This window comes from Toxorhynchites rutilus, chromosome 2, assembly GCF_029784135.1.
Source record: "Toxorhynchites rutilus septentrionalis strain SRP chromosome 2, ASM2978413v1, whole genome shotgun sequence".
Lineage (NCBI taxonomy): Eukaryota > Metazoa > Arthropoda > Insecta > Diptera > Culicidae > Toxorhynchites > Toxorhynchites rutilus.
Window position 1 is genome coordinate 3473055 of NC_073745.1, and position 16893 is coordinate 3489947.

General features: G+C 40.7%; 3 protein-coding genes across 8 annotated transcripts in view; 2 read left to right on the top strand and 1 right to left on the bottom strand.

The window, feature by feature from the left end:
- The window catches only part of LOC129764591 (protein kinase C, brain isozyme), a 323054-nt gene that overhangs the window by 172975 nt on the left and 133186 nt on the right, over nucleotides 1–16893 (top strand). The gene's annotated exons all lie outside the window — the stretch shown is intronic.
- On the top strand, nucleotides 6389–8075 carry LOC129764595 (putative nuclease HARBI1). The gene is made up of 4 exons (XM_055763823.1): nucleotides 6389–6744; nucleotides 6808–7240; nucleotides 7304–7448; nucleotides 7510–8075. The coding sequence occupies exons 1-4, from the start codon at nucleotides 6632–6634 to the stop codon at nucleotides 7767–7769; spliced, it is 951 nt and encodes a 316-aa protein (XP_055619798.1). The 5' UTR covers nucleotides 6389–6631; the 3' UTR covers nucleotides 7770–8075.
- LOC129764596 (uncharacterized) lies at nucleotides 8280–9670 on the bottom strand. The gene is made up of 3 exons (XM_055763824.1): nucleotides 9495–9670; nucleotides 9258–9441; nucleotides 8280–9191 (listed from the first exon to the last, which is right to left on the bottom strand). Coding segments are annotated over exons 1-3 (744 nt in total). The 5' UTR covers nucleotides 9497–9670; the 3' UTR covers nucleotides 8280–8633.

The window sequence follows — 16893 nt, forward strand, 5'->3', positions numbered from 1 at the left end:
GAATTGAGATTTTTTTTCGGTTACGTTCTCAGGAAGCCTAATTTGAATAATCTTCGACATCGCGATTTAAGAATACAAGAGAATACTAGGCGCGAAAATCATATAATAAGTAGTCGAGTTCTTGTAGACTTCTTTCGTTACCTTCTAAGGTAGCTCGTTGATAACCTCAGCCGGTGTTACTCGAAACATTCGATTTGTTCCATGTTTCGTCGAATCATTTCATGTCCGCGTTAACATAATCACATCACTTACCGCAGTGAATCCTGATTCTTAACCTTTCCCACTAACAACTATCCCTCCCATGGTAATCGCTAGGGAACCACGCTATAGAGGCGACCCTTCTGGCCTTTGGGCGGCGATTATCATACTAACATTCCTTCTCTTCCCCTGGTGACTGTAAGGACGTGGCCGGCGTCGTTATTGACCATCTAAAGCTCGAATCACCGAAAATTGCTCAAAGAGAATGATTTGCTAGTCCCAAGCGTCATTCTGTGTGTTCTTTTGCAATTTGGTTGGTTCAGGTCAATCACGGAGAGCAACTACGAATTGTACAGTCTACCCAAGCTCAAGCTCAAGGAAGATCTACTGAAACTTGTGGTCGAGGATTTGTTTGGAGAAGAAAGGAACTGTAATAAGGAAAGGATCCGATCTCTTTCAAATGACGATTAATTGCGAGCGACTTACACTTAAGCGCTGGTAATTGTAACTTCAGACCGCCTTTTTCCTTGCAGCGAGCCAACTGCATCATCGGGACGCGGGCAACAGTCCCTCTCCAGAGAAATGTTCCCATCGTTGATGTAATCTTCGCTATATGTACGTTCAACGGTGGGAGAATGGACGCGAGGTACCATATCCTAGAGGTACCGAACGTGTTAAGTATGATTACTTTTTGATGCAGCGTCAGCATACGCAGAGAGTGCAGCCACATTAGTTGTGAAAACTTCCCCACCAGTGCATTCCAGTTTAGTGTTGTCATGTGCTTTATCGAGTTTGCGAAAACTACACCCAATATTTTGACTACATCGGCTGTTTGCAGCCACTGGGTGTTGAAACTGTCGTTTTCGCAAAACCCAACATCGATAGCAACAGTTTTTCTCAAATTCAATTTTGCCCCAGCAGCATTTTCGAAGCGAGTAAAGAGTTCAGGCATCGCTTCAATTTGCGCTGTCGATGTGACGATCACGCTGATATCATCCGCATACGCTACCAGCAGATCGTTCCCGCATACACTTTCGAGTCTGCACACTAGTGGATGGAGATACAGTACGAAGAGGTGCATTGACAACGGGTCCCCCTGTCGTACCGATCGTTGAATCTCGAACGACCGTGAGAGATGTCCGTTGATAAGCAGTCGAGACGCAGATCGACTGACGATGCGCGAGAGTAGAGCGATGAAATCGTCGTTGAAGCCGAGAGAATGCATGATTTTGAAGAGAAAAGAATGCCGGACCCGATCAAACGCATGGTCGAGATCGAAGCTAATTAGCTTCCCAGCACGACGGTCATGACGGAGACTCGCTATGCGGTCTTTCAGAGCAAGAGTGGCTTGGAAAATGTTCCGCTCTGAGTTCGAGCATTTCTGACCTTCGCTTAGCACGTGGTGTTCCCTCATCACCCGCTCCAACCTGGTTTTGAGGATACGGGAGAACAGCTTATAATCGCTGTTGAGCAGTGAGATCGGACGGTATGATCGGGCCGTATGGTCGCCTCCCCTCTTCTTGACCAGCACGATGATACCCTCCACAAACGCTGGAGGAATATTTCCGCTGAGCGCCTCGTTCAGCAGAAGGTTCAGCTCGCGGTGGATGACGTCGAACATGCGATGGTAAAACTCTCTCGGTATTCCATCGCAGCCAGGAGATTTTCGTGGTGCGCTTTCGGTTATCGCAGACCATATTTCTGCTGTCGTAATGTCGCTCATGCAGACTTCGTCGTTTGGCGGAATAACACGTTCACATATGAAACTGTTCCCATCGGCCTCTCTCGCCTCTTCTGAGTATAGTGACGAAAAGTAGGTGACCATGTGGTCCTCGATCGATCTCGACTCTGTTATTGTTTGCTCCCGCTCTGTCTGCAGCTGCGTGATTATGGTTTTCTTTCTCCGTCTTTCCCCCAACTGGAATATCGATATGGGTTCTCCCGCCACGTATGTTTCGTTTTTTTTTTTTATTAATTCGTTTATTTTTACAGGCTCAGTTACTTAAGTTTAAAGGAGCCGAATTCTTAAATATAATTTTAAAACTATATATATATATATATATATATATATATATATATATATATATATATATATATATATATATATATATATATATATATATATATATATATATATATATAACAATTTTCTTACATCTATGGCTAGTAAGGTGGAAAACCGATTACTCGCGGTGTACTCGAGTTTAGGAAGGTGACATATTTTTAGGAGAAGGATGGGATATAAGGAAATTGTAACAATGTTGATGAACACTCAATTTATAAATCTATTCGTATATCTATAGTTTATTTACATATCAACTTATTCTACTATTTATAGCAAGGGGACGAATTACCCGCAAAGGAAGGAAAGGAGGGTATAAGGATGTAGGGACAATCACACACGAAGATCTATAGCTTTAAGGAAAACATATATATGGGACATGTAATCAAGGACTAACCGAGCCAACACATCTCTCACCGGCACATTGGGCTGTCTTCCTCGGGCCCGAAGGGAGTTTTCTAAATTCGATCTGGCGACCAGATACACCTCGCACGACCAAACAACGTGCTCGATGTCGTGATAACCTTGGCCACAAACGCAGAGATTGCTGCTGGCAAGATTGAAACGAAAGAGTAGTGCATCTAACGAACAGTGATTGGACATGAGTCGGGAGAAGGTGCGAATAAAGTCCCGACTCAAGTCTAGACTTTTGAACCACGGTTTGAGGCTAACCTTAGGGATAATCGAGTGAAACCACCGGCCCAATTCATCTTCATTCCACTTGCGTTGCCAGTTAGCGATGGCATTTTTGCGGACTAAAGAATAAAATTCATTGAAGGCGATTTGACGCTGATAAATATCGCCTTCAATTGCACCTACCTTTGCTAATGAGTCAGCCCTCTCATTACCCGGAATGGAGCAATGTGAAGGGACCCAGATAAAGGTAATGACATAACAGCGTCTGGATAAAGCACTCAAAATTTCTCGTATTCTCTCAAGGAAGTACGGCGAGTGCTTTTCCGGCCTCACTGAACGGATAGCTTCGACAGAGCTAAGACTATCCGTTACAATGTAATAGTGTTCAACAGGTCGTGAGGCGACGCTGTCCAGCGCCCAATGAATTGCTGCCAATTCAGCAATATACACTGAGCAAGGATTCTGAAGACTGTGTGAGGTGCTAAAAAATTCGTTGAACACTCCAAATCCTGTGGACTCGTTTATAGTGGACCCATCAGTAAAGTACATATTATCACAATTGATACCCCCATACTTTTCATCGAAGATCGTTGGAGCGATCCTCGAGCGTTGGTAATCTGAATATCCATGGATATCTTGCTTCATGGACAGATCAAAATGCACAGAGGAATTGATGTAGTCAGGGAAACAAACACGGTTGGGAATATACGAAGAAGGATCAACCTGCATGGAGATGAATTCATGATATGAACTCATGAATCCGGAGTGAAAATTTAGCTCGGTCAGCTGCTCAAAATTTCCGATCACCAATGTGTTCATAACCTTACACCGGATGAAGAACCGAAGAGATAAAAAATTGAAGCGATCTTTTAGTGGGAGTACGCCTGCCAAAACCTCGAGACTCATGGTATGCGTTGAGGGCATACATCCCAACGCGATACGGAGACAAAGATACTGAATTCGCTCGAGTTTAATGAGGTGTGTTTTGGCAGCTGATTGAAAACAGAAACTGCCATACTCCATCACTGAGAGAATAGTTGTTCGATACAACATTATAAGATCTTCGGGATGGGCTCCCCACCAGGTGCCGGTAATTGTACGGAGAAAGTTTATTCTTTGTTGGCATTTTTCACTCAGATACCTAATATGGGCCCCCAAGTACATTTGGAGTCGAACCAGACCCCAAGATACTTGAATGACATAGCATGAGTGATCGGTTTACCCAAAAGTTGAAGCTTTGGTTTTGCTGGTCTATGCTTCCTAGAAAAAACCACCATCTCTGTTTTCTCCGTGGAGAATTCGATCCCTAGCCCAATGGCCCAGGTTGAAAAATTGTTCAAAGTATCTTGTAAGGGTCCTTGCAGGTCGGATTCGTTTGATCCTACGACAGACACCACTCCATCATCTGCAAGTTGTCTTAGGCTGCAATTTTGTGTAAGGCAATTGTCGATGTCGCTTACATAGAAGTTGTACAAAAGGGGGCTTAAACATGAGCCCTGGGGGAGGCCCATGTAAGAGACCCGACTTACTGCCGAATCTCCGTGAGAAAAGTTCAAATGTTTCTCACAAAGCAAGTTATATAACATATTATTCAATAGAGGCGGCAGACCCCGAGAGTGTAATTTGTCTGACAAAACCTCTATTGAAACAGAATCAAAGGCCCCCTTTATGTCCAAGAATACTGAAGCCATTTGTTTTTTTCGGCGTAAGCCATTTGAATTTCTGAAGAAAGCAACGCAAGACAGTCATTCGTTCCCTTGCCCCTGCGGAACCCATATTGTGTATCTGAGAGTAGGCCATTCGTTTCAACCCATCGATCAAGGCGAAACAAGATCATTTTCTCCAACAATTTCCGTATACAAGACAGCATTGCTATTGGGCGGTACGAATTGAAGTCGGACGCGGGTTTTCCGGGTTTTTGAATAGCTATAACTCGTACTTGTCTCCAATCATCTGGAACAATATTATTCTCCAGAAACCGATTGAATAAATTCAACAAGCGATGTTTCGCCACATCAGGGAGGTTTTTCAGCAAGTTGAACTTAATTCTATCCGATCCCGGCGCAGAATTGTTACATGAAAGCAGAGCAAGAGAGAATTCTACCATCGAAAACTCGGAATCAAGATCGCACCTATCTTGTGAATATATTTTTTGTACAGGAACGGAATCGGGACATACCTTCCGTGCAAAATTAAAAATCCATCGATGTGAATATTCTTCGCTTTCATTCGTTGAAGAGCGATTTCTCATGTTTCGAGCCACTTTCCATAATTTTTTCATTGACGTTTCTCGTGACAAACCTCCCACGAAATTTCGCCAATAAGCACGTTTTTTCCCTTTGATCAAATTTTTAAATTGATTTTCAAGGGATAAATATGTTTGAAAATTCTCAATGGTTCCTCGTTTCCGAAAAGCTTTGAATGCGTTCGATTTATCCTGATAAAGCTTGGAACATTGGCTATCCCACCATAGATTGGGAGGCCTTCGGGAAATGGTGGATTCTGGGATGGGTTTCGTTTGAGCGCGAACCGCGCTGTCATAGATCAAACGAGAAAGGAAGTTATACTCCTCCAATGGAGGTAAACCATCTCTGGAATTGATGGCTAGAGCAATCGCGTCCGCATATTTTTTCCAGTCAATCGACAAGTCGACCCAATGGTGATGGAAATTTTGATTGGCAAGTGATCACTACCGTTGGGGTCCTGGATTACATTCCACTTGCAATCTAACGATAGTGAATTCGAGCAAAGCGAGAGGTCAAGGGCACTTGGGTTAGCAGGAGGTTTAGGTACACGTGTTGTTTCCCCAGTGTTCAAAACGGTCATATTGAAGCTGTTACAAAGGTCATATATCAACAATGAACGATTGTCGTCGTACTGTTCCCCCCAGGCAGTTCCGTGAGAGTTGAAGTCTCCCAAAATCAATCGTGGCTCAGGAAGGAGTGAGCACATGTCATCAAGTTGTTTGCGGCTAACCGCAGCTCTCGGAGGCCAATACAAGCTGACAATACAGAGGTCTTTGCCTCTGATGTTTGCATGACAAGCAACAGCTTCGATCCCTCCAATAGGTGGAAGGTCAATTCTAAAAAATGAGTGGCACTTATTGATCCCCAAAAGCACCCCTCCGTATCTATCATCACGGTCCAAGCGTATAATATTAAAATCGTGGAAAGAGATATCATCTCGCGAAGAAAGCCAAGTTTCGGACAGAGCAAAAACATCACAATTGAAGTTATGAATTAAAAATTTGAATGTATCCAATTTAGGGATAAGACTACGACAATTCCACTGTAAAACAGTGATATCTCCGACCTCTCTATTTGAATTAGACATCAAGAGAGATAATCATTGCAAGGAGGGGCCATGTTTGCATCAATTGTTGCAAAATTGTCTTTAATACTGGAAGCATTGAGATGACAATGGTTCTGATGGAGTCGGAAACATTAAAACACTTGAAGATTTGATCCAAAAGGTCAGACAACGGTGCCTATTCTGTATTCCGACGGATTTCTATTTCGTTCGAAAGTGATATTTCGATCGTTTTCGAATTTACCATTCCCTATTCCAATCGTTTTGCTCGTTTCGAACGAAAGTGTTAGAAAATTTCGAATATGCATCGATCTGTCAAAAACCGATAAACAAAAAGAAACACCGTATTAAATAGCGGCGAGTGCGAGTTGAATTTCAGTTAATTTTTGATCCTAAGAGAAATTTGTGAGAAAATTTTCTCGTTCAATGGATTCCGTTTTGTTACCGAATTTGGCGGAGCAAGAAGAAATTGGAATGCCTTGCTACCATCGGCGAAACCACCGAAAATCAACCGACTTCATGAAACTTTCTGATGAAGCGTAAGTATCCGTCTCAAAAATCCCATGTTTGTTTCTCTTATTGATTATTTTGCCCTTATTCAGATTCATCAAAAGTTTTCGTCTAAGTAAGGAAGCTTTTCGGTACGTTTTAGAGGAAATTGAGAACTGCCTTACCACAAGGAAAGGTGGTCTATCCACGGAGGTGAAACTCGCAGCATGTTTGCGATTCTTTGCTGAAGGAAATTATCAACATGGAGCAGGGCAAGATTGTCACATTGCCATAGCACAGCCCACATTTTCCAAGGTGCTGACTGAAATGCTTAACATTCTGGAGCGGACACTGTGTAAGAAATGGATTTCCCTAAATATGACGGAAGACGAACAGCGGCGTGCTAAACTACACTTCTATCAGAAAACATCAATTCCGGGTGTTATTATGTGTTTGGATGGAACCCACGTAAAAATTATTCCACCTAAGCTGAATCGAAATTTGTTTTTTAATCGGAAGGGATTTTATAGTCTCAACGTTCTGATTGTAAGTATTATTAGTATTTGAATTAACAAATCAATGAACAAATACTCTTTTTTATCAACATAGGTTTGTGACGATCAGCAAAGGATTCGTTTCGTTGATCCTACCTTCCAGGGATCTAATCATGACTCTCATATATGGCGTGTAAGCCCTGCAAGAACTCACTTTGAGCAGCTTCACCAAAATGGTGAAGTTAATACTAAGATTCTAGGTAATGTTCAACTACAATATTTTAGTATACTTGTATGTACTGTGTGATAAAATATTTTCAGGTGATGCTGGTTATCCATCGGAACCTTGGTTAGTTACCCCATTCAGAGCAGCGGAGGAAGGGAGTTTGGAGAGCGATTTTAATCGCAGGCATGCCTTGGGTCGTGCTATCGTCGAGCGGACAATCGGTTTACTAAAAAATCGGTTTAGATGCATCCTTGGCGCGAGACAACTTCACTACAATCCTACTAAATGCGCTCAAATTATAAATGTATGCTGTGCACTTCACAATATATGCTTAGAATTTGGTCGTTCTCAGTAGTTATAATATGTTATGCAGCTGTTTACATAATAAACTTTTGTTTAAATTAATATTTATGACTGTTAAATTTCATCTAACTTGTTTGCAAATGCTCAAATAAATAACAACCACCGGAAAAGGAAGTGTCTTCCTTACTTAACTATGGTTTCGGCAGAATTATTTACTCTTATTCCTGCCAACACTTTGAGAACATGTCATTATCGATTTCTCGTAAGCAGGCCAAGTATTCAAATAACCATTATTAATACTTTTTGCGTTGTTTTAACCCCTTGCTGTACGATTTAATTTCCAACAGCACGGCCCAAAACGAGCATTTCGAGTCGTTCCGCTACTCTGCTGAGTGTGGGTATCTAACATGGGTGCCCTATGATGAGCAAATACATGTTGTGTTTAAAATAAAAACGAAGGAGTTATTACTACGTACTAACTCGTTCGTTTTTATTTTAATTATAATATTCAAATTATATTTTATATTTTTAGCTCATTCAATTTTTTTTTTTAAATAACGGAAATTTGATAATCTTCAGTTGTCGGTATCCTCATCATATGCCTGAGGCTATGTAATTATTTCACATCGAGAAACAACGAGTGAAGTTCAATGTTGTACGTGAAGGGGTTAAGGAAGTTCCATAAACTATAGGCGAAATTCGTGAATTTTAAAAAAGTTTATATAATTTTGATGCTATTCCAAACAAACTTCAAAGAAAAAATTAAGTAAGATTTTTCTTCCATGGAAAGATATAAAAATACGATTAGAACTTTTTTCATTTTTTTATACTTGAGTTACAATATAAAGATAAAAAATCAGATCACTGATATTTTGAAACATTATTCTAATGTTCTGAAATATACGCAATCTGCGTTTCAAGGATTTGTCGCTATTGATTTCTCCGGCGCGATCTTCTCCATCTCGTGGTTATGTCGTTTTTGTTCACTCAGATGTTCTTTGAGTGTGGCATCCACGGAAAGAATCGCTCGAGCTGATTGGCGCTGATAATGAACCAGATCACTCAAATTCTTGTTTGTGTTTTTTAACAGGGATTTCACATTGGTGTGAAATTTGTTTTGTTGCTCGACTTGCAGCTCTAATAGCCTCGTGGTAGAAGGTCTGGATTTTTTCGGCTGAGAGGGCTGGAAGTGAATGGTATTATTGATACCGTCACACTCGTCGGAAGTACCATAATATATAAAATTTTCCTGGTCTGCAGCTTGAGGTTCACCCGAAGGCGAACCCAACTGTGTTCCATGAGATGAGGTACCCGGGATTCCTTCCACGGTCGCAAGTAACCCAGTTAGTAGAACTGCCTGCTCCTCCAGCTCGGACAAATTGATAATTTTATTGGGTCCTCCACCTGTCGCCCTCTGCTCCCGTTTGTTGTGAGCGAGTTTTCGCTTTAATCCGGACTTATAGTCCGCCCAAACCTACACAGAAAACCAGGGCAAAAATAAGACTATAAACATATGTTTCGGATTCGTTTTAGTATATACCTTTTTCCATCCACTTCCATCGCGAATAGGCGGTCCCAAACTATTGACTTCTGCCGCCAGATCATCCCAGAAGGGTCCGGAATTTCCTCGGGAGAAACCCTTTGCTATGTCCGGCTCTTGCTCCAGAAGCAGCACAATCCGCTCGAACTGATTTTTAGTGGTTGTTTTGTTTTTGTTTTTTTCCCTGTTGAACGTTAAAATTAATTTAAAGAAAAAAATGATTAAAAATTAGCTTACATTTTTGCAGTTCACCGCTCATCCGCTGCGGAAATTATTCACTCCTTCATAAACAAAGTGGGTTTGACGTTTGGTTTGATTCGAATGAAAGATGTTCGAAAACAAAACAGTCCGAACGAAAGGTATTCGAATTTGAAAACACCTCGAACGAAACAGGGAATGGAATTTACCAAGTCGTTCGAAATATTTCGAATCGATTGAAATACAGAATAGACACCAACTTTATAAATCCCGATTGGGAAGTTGAACTGGACGGAAAAATAGGGACAGTTGGGGTTTTTGATGTCCCCTCGAGTGCTGGGTCGTTCGAAGATGAAATATTCCCACGGAAGCCAGGAGGAACCTGGTTTTGCTTGTCCGCTGCACTCGATTTTTTAAGCAAGCTAACAGAGGATATAACCGTGGGGACTTGTTCTTGAACTTTGGGAGTGGTCACATTTTTGCGCCGGGGATTCCCTTTGAAAATAAACGGTGTGCCCCCGCTAGCTGTGTCCGCTTCCATTTCATCAACTGGCAACGTGGAAAAGGTATTGTGTGTTGAGATTGGTTGTTGTTGTTGTTGTTGGGTCAGTGGCGAAGCGCCCTTCAAAATTTCCGCAAATGTGCGCTTCGAGCGTTCCTTTAAAGAGCGCTTCTGTTTCTCCCAGCGACTCTTGTAATTTTCACAAGCTGAGAGCTCGTGTGGGGATCCCCCGCAATATGGACATTTATGCTCAGTCGCACTGCAGGATTTCCCCTCATGTTGCTCTCCGCAAGTGGCACAGCGCTCCTTGTTGGCACAATAATCCGAAGTGTGACCAACTGACTTGCATTTGTTGCAAGTCATGGGCTTTGGCACGAAGAGTCACACAGGTAGTCTCAATTTGTCCACCATAACGTAGTCAGGGAGGGCGGCACCAGCAAAGGTGACTCGAAACGAGTCGGACGGCGTAAATTTAGTTTGGTCCCCATCATGGGAAAGTTTCCCGAGTTGGCGACAGTCCAAGATTTTCACTTCCATTGAGGGGAGCTTCTTGAACTTGCCTTTTCCTTCTGCTTTTATTTGTTCGCTCGTCAGACCCGTTTCAGTTATCACCCCCTCAATTTCTACGTTATGGGAGGGTATAAATGTTCGATATTCGAGAGTGAAATGTTGATCAGCAACAATCTCGTTTGCGTGTTTCCGGTCATTCACGACAACTCGCAATTTGTTCGGTCTAACCCTGCGAATTTCAGATACAGAAGTGTATCTGGCCAGATCTTTCATGATCTGAATCACGTTAAGGTTTTTTCCTTTCGGTTTTGGCCAGAGGAAAACAACCCACGGGCCAGTTCCAGGTGCATCTTCTGGATAAACTCTGACACGTGGAGCGGAGACAACAGAGGGGGAAGACGAGGACGAGGACGAGGACGAGGATGAGGATGAGGACGAGGACGAGGATTGGGTTGGATCGGAAGCATCAGAAGGGGGAAGCGAAATCGATGATGGGAGAGGGGGAGTGGAAGTAACAGTGGGTTGAGAAGGGAGGCTTGCAATTTTCTTAGAGGGGGGCTTGGTAGGATGAGCGGATTCGTCCCCAGAAGAATTATCTTCCTTATGAGGGACTCGTTTATGTTTTTTCCCAGATCTTGTATGAGATTCATTATCGGAGATCTCCATCTCTGGAGATCCTCCACTATACTCCATTTTACAAAGATTTCTGTCTTATTTTTAATTTATTATTGATTTTAACAATAATCTCAAAAAAAATAGCAAAAAAAATATGATAATAATTGATAATAATATTAAACAATGAACAAATGAATTGAATAATAATATTAATAATAAATATGTGTACCTTAATATAAAAGATGTTCCAATAATGCGCTCTACTGCCCTAATCAGGGAGAGACAGAGGCTACGCGTTACGGAGACAACACAATAGCGCAAGAATAGCTTACGCAGCCACGTGATGATGAATCCCGTTTGCGACAGTCACGCGATGGCGATCCCGTTATGCCGAATCAGTTCAACAGCCGCAATCCGGCTCGCTGCAAGAGCGCTGCTTCCTTTGTTCCTTCGTTCCACTTCACAAAAGGTCAGGTCGAAAGCGGACAGCAATGACCTTCACTCGTACCAATAGCACAATAGCAAAAGTGGCAACGCACAATACCGACACTGAACTTCACTCGTCAAGAGTTGGATAGCGAATGTATGTTTCGTTGATTCTCATGAAATTGTGAGAAAATCTCCTTTGGAGCGCTAGCATTTCGCCTTTCAGTCGGTTGATGGTGGTCAACATTTCTGGATGCTGGTAGTATCCGTCGTATGCACGTCGTAGTTCGCCGTACAGACGTTGATGTTCACTGTGGAATTCATCGAAAACGGATCGACTTTTTCCACTTAAAGAAGCGCTTTATTTTGGGTTTCGCGAAACAGAGCCACCACTCAATCCAAGAGCCGTAATTTCTGCGTTGTCGGGTCCAGTATTGCCACTTATACTGGAATTCCGCAACGTTTTCGTTAGTCATAAGATATGATCGAAGGGACCAAAATCCACGACCATGTTCTTGTCCAAGGTTGGGAAGACATAGACGAAGTGTGAGCGCTTTGTGGTCGGTGAACGAGCAGACATGGGTGTGTGCTACTCGCAAGTGGTCGCGCAGACCGCTGCTGACGTAGATGCGGTCTAGGCGCGACTGGGCGTTGCGACAGACGTACGTGAAACCACTATCACTGGGACATAGTGGGGTTTATTCTGACAGTCGTTTTACAACGATATAATACGTCCATCCATGTTTTTGTATTCTGAGAGTCGGTGTTTATGTAATATGTTTCACGCGATGAACTCCGTTCATTCGTCGTTGTATTCTCGGAGTCGCTTTTTAGCTATAATTGGTCCAAACGCGTGAGGGTTTGAGTCGGTATTACTATTTCTCGTGACGCTGTTCTGTTTGCGTGCAATGAGCTCGTATAATAGCAAAAATATAAGTAAGATGACAGAAAACATGTTAGTTGTTATACTCATGTATTTATATTTTTACTGATTCAGGTTTTATTCGAAGCAAAAACGAACAAAAAATAGTTCAAACTAATGGTTCACTATGCTGGAGAGCTATCGATTTTGAGATAGGTGATAATCCTTACATTAGTTCCATCTACGCATCTAAGCCTGGGAAGCCCGTATTGCGTTTTCTCTACGCAATTAACAACTTACAGTTTGAGCAATTAACACGTCAATCCCCGGCCGAAAGAACGAACCGAGAGTGCATTTTCTATCTAGCCCCGGGTAGTTCCTGTGGGCCAACAGACCTTTTCTAAAAATTATTTCCTTGCTGTGTTACTGCCGTTCCTCAACTTTCTTCTGACGAAAAGTCCACTGTCAGGCCACAACGACCAGCGCGAATCAGAGGAAAATTTCAATCCCTATCCTAAAATTATTTGATGCTTATTTTCGAAGCAAATTCCACAGATTCTAGGCAGCACTTAAAATACCTAAGACAGTTATAAACGTAAAAGATTTCAGGCTTATGATCTATTTTTATAAATAGTCCTGAAAATATTGTCTGCCTGGCCCACTCCTAAACATAAACAGGTATATAATAGGTAACACTCAATTATATTTGATGCCAGTGCACTGGAGCCTTCCATTTCGTATTAGGAATAGAATAAGAACCCGAAAACCTAACAATCTAAACACAGGAATAACAAAATAATAACTTGTTTCTCAATTATAATACTGTAATTCCATCATCATCGGTTGTCGTTAGATTAATCTGCTTCGTAAACCGTTCTGAAGTATGTCCGTCAAGTCACTGGTAAACTTCAGTTATACCATCGAAAATTCTCCAGCCAAAAAAAGCGATTCCTGTTTCCAGGAGCTTGTCAGAATTGAAAAGCTGCATCCAAATCCTTCGCAGCTTGTTCCTCTTTGCATGTGAGTGCAAAGTCTGCGATTTGTCCGTTCGTTTGTTGTCATTCCTAGAAGAATCATCTAATACATCTAACACCGTGAGGTAATGATTGAATTCCAGAGACCTACTAACAAATGAAATCAATTTAACATTTTTTTCAAATTAGCATTTTTTTAGCATCCATCGAAATACAAACCTTCGTTCATGTTAATTCTGCACGTATACATTTGCTCCGCTGTATAGCGTCTAGCGGCATTCAACAAAATTCCATTAAGTATTTGTAATAATTACCGCTTTAAAAATACACAAGTAGATGACTACAATCATTCTGTATATGGAAAACATAAACAAACGATTAGCATAAAAACAAAGGGCCTATGTGGACATATTCATTATTTGAAATGTTCGGGTTTCAAAAATGTATGAACAGGATAGGTTTAATCATCTAATCTGATTATAAAATGATATCGAAGTTGCGGCATTTTTTCCGTATTATATGTCGCAGTCAAAAACATTTCTAAATAATCAAATTTTGGAAATTTGAAACTTGCCTTTTCTAATTCACAGTGAAATACTAATTCATGCATCGGCCCTTTTGGAAAACGCGTATGAGTTGACGTTTCTAATAATGAACCGGTTTTCATTTGTGATTTATCTGTTCGTATGGTCGAATGAACTCGTCTCATCACCGTCGAACGACCGTCAGAATGGCGCGAGTGTTTTCATATGACACCGACGCGATTAATCTCGCTTACACCGATGCGACTCTCGGAATAATCCCCAGTTTCTCCCATACGTCGTGCAGTTGTAGTTGCTGGACGGCTGCTTTGAGAGCGGGACTCGCATTCGGGCTGCTTGAATCGCATGTTCGAAGCACCCAATTGAAATCGCCGGTCAAGATTACACAGTGAAGAACCGGAGGGAGCGTAAACATTGCAGATCGTCGTGTCTTGCACTCGCAGCGCAATCAGTCGGCTGTCCAGACTTCTCTCAACGTTTGTAACTTGTATATGTTGGGGGCTGTCCACATACCACGTGGACAACTTTAGGGGGGGGTAGGGGTTACGAAAATGTCCACGCTTGTCCACGGTAAGGGAGGAGGGTGTTTTGATATTGTCCACGTGGAAACGTTAAGTATTTTTTAAAGTAGAACATTCAAGTTAGAAGTCAAAATTGAATGAGATCTGTTTTGTATATACACGATTTTTTGAACTTCACGCCCACCCTGAGTGCTCAGTATTCATCAATAAAAATACTGAACTGCCTGAGAGTGCTGCTCGGTCAAACATCCATATTTTTTCATATGACTGAACCTCTTTCCTGATATGAATATTCTGAAGGTAACGCACATGAACTAGGATCCAATTTATTCCAACCGGTAATAGAGGGCATGGGGCAATGCATGGACTACATATTAACCCATATTACGGAACCCGATCGGATTTGACAAATCGCAATCCGAACGAAATAAACTTTTGCATTCTGCATTTCAAGGTTACAATATTTGTACAATCCGATAGGATTTGATTCGATCAGATTAAGGGGGATAGAGACACGAATTTCGGACGTTTGTTCGAGGTCCGAAAAAGTAAAACAAAGAATATTTTTACCATCCATTATATCACTATTTGCTATATCAATAAAACAAAAATTGAACGGAAAAATATATATCCATAATTAGAAGCTGATCGAGTGAGGGGGTTCAAAAAAAAGTTGTGCCATGGCGTACAAGATTCCACCATCTGGTTCTCTAAAACAAACAAATCGAACATATTCTGAATCAGTAAAGATGCCACTATCGTATGAACCTCGGACAAGTCAAAAATGTGTTTTTTGATAAAATGGCGGAAATTTGAAGGAAAAATGCTGTTAAAAACTTTTTTTTTCAAGTTTCTTGTTTTTTTTTAAATAGTAAAGTTACGAAATTATGATTTTTTATAGGTTCATGCGATAGAAAGATACATTCTTCTTCTTCTTCAATGGCACGAACTTCGCCGTCTCAACGTAGTATTACTTGCGTCATTTTTATTAGTACTTAGTTGAGATTTCTATGCCAAATAACACGCCTTGAATGCATTCTGAGTGGTAAGCTCTAGAATACGCGTGATCACAGTGCAAGTTGCAAGAAAGATACATACAGATTGTATTCATATAAACATAGATCGGATAAGTAGAACTTGAGATATCGTGTAAACCAGTTTGAAAAACATATTTCGAGAAAAACGCGTTTGTAGTTAATTGTTATGGCCGTACTAGATAAGATATCGCATCACTAAAATGGCTATAGCTTGGTAAATAATGAGATTTTCAAAAAGTCTCTTCTATGGTATATTCTTAAGGGGGTATTCTAGTCTAGAAATCTGAAAAAATCGAATTTTTTTTTACCATATTTCTGTAGTTTAGGCATTCAAGAATATACTCTAGAAAGGACTTATCGAAAATCCTATTATTTACCTAGTTAGAGCCATCTTAGTGATGTGGTATCTAACCTGTTACGGCCATCACAATGAACTTCAAACGCGTTTCTCTCGGAACTAGTTTTTTTTTCTAACTGGCGTACACGATATCTCAAGTTCTACTGAACCGATTTATGTCAAATTTATATGAAAATAATCTGCATACATCTCTCTATCGCATGAACCAATAAAAAATTATAACTTTTTAATTTTACTATTTTTAAAAAATCGGTAAACGCAAAAAAAAACGTTTTAAACAGCATTTTTGTTTTCAAACGGCCGCCATTTTGTTAAAACCCATGTTTTTGACTTGTCCGAGGTTCATGCCATAGCGACATCTTTACTGATTCAGAATCTGTTCGATTTTTTTGTTTCAGATAACCAGAAGGACTGGAATCGTGTACGCCATGGCACAACTTTTTTTTGAACACCCTCACTTCACCAGCATGTAACTATTCTGATTATGAATTTTTTTTTCCGTCCTATTTTTGTTTTATTGTTGAAAGATAGATAAACGAATAATGATATAATGGATAGTAAAAATATTCTTTGTTTTATTTTTACGGAGTTCGAAAAAACGTCCGAAATTCGTGTCTCTACACTAGAATACCCCCTTAAGGTAGCCGTACACTGTTTGCCCGGAGGTCAAATATTTGATATTTTTTGACAGATAAGGTTTGATTTGATATTTGTACAAACAATATTTTGTTTGCCACTCTTCAATTTTAAACAGTAGTAAACAATATCAAACACCGAACATGGAAAAAAATCAACTGAAATATCCAAGGTAACCTAACCATGTACCGACAGGTTCGAAGAACAGACTGAAAAAATATTTTAGACATCCAATAATTGAATATTTGCTTGTCGTGTTTTGTGTAGAATATATTTGATCAGTACACGTTGACCAAATTTTATCTGTCAAAAAGAGTCAAATATTTGGCTTCGGTCAAACAGTGTATGAGCACCCTTAAATGTCTGAATTAGAGAAATATGAAGAAAAAAAAAAGATTTTTTTTTCAAATTTTTAGACTAGAATACCCTCTTAAAGAACGCAACATTGTGCTAAT

What these genes read in the sequence shown, in the direction of transcription:
- LOC129764595 (XM_055763823.1), top strand. Translation starts at nt 6,632, where the DNA reads ATGGATTCCGTTTTGTTACCGAATTTGGCGGAGCAAGAAGAAATTGGA. An exon ending in ATGAAACTTTCTGATGAAGC is followed by an intron (nt 6,745 to 6,807) that starts GTAAGTATCCGT and finishes GCCCTTATTCAG; the next exon opens with ATTCATCAAAAGTTTTCGTC. An exon ending in AGTTAATACTAAGATTCTAG is followed by an intron (nt 7,449 to 7,509) that starts GTAATGTTCAAC and finishes AAATATTTTCAG; the next exon opens with GTGATGCTGGTTATCCATCG.
- LOC129764596 (XM_055763824.1), bottom strand. An exon ending in ATGGAAGTGGATGGAAAAAG is followed by an intron (nt 9,192 to 9,257) that starts GTATATACTAAA and finishes TTTTCTGTGTAG; the next exon opens with GTTTGGGCGGACTATAAGTC.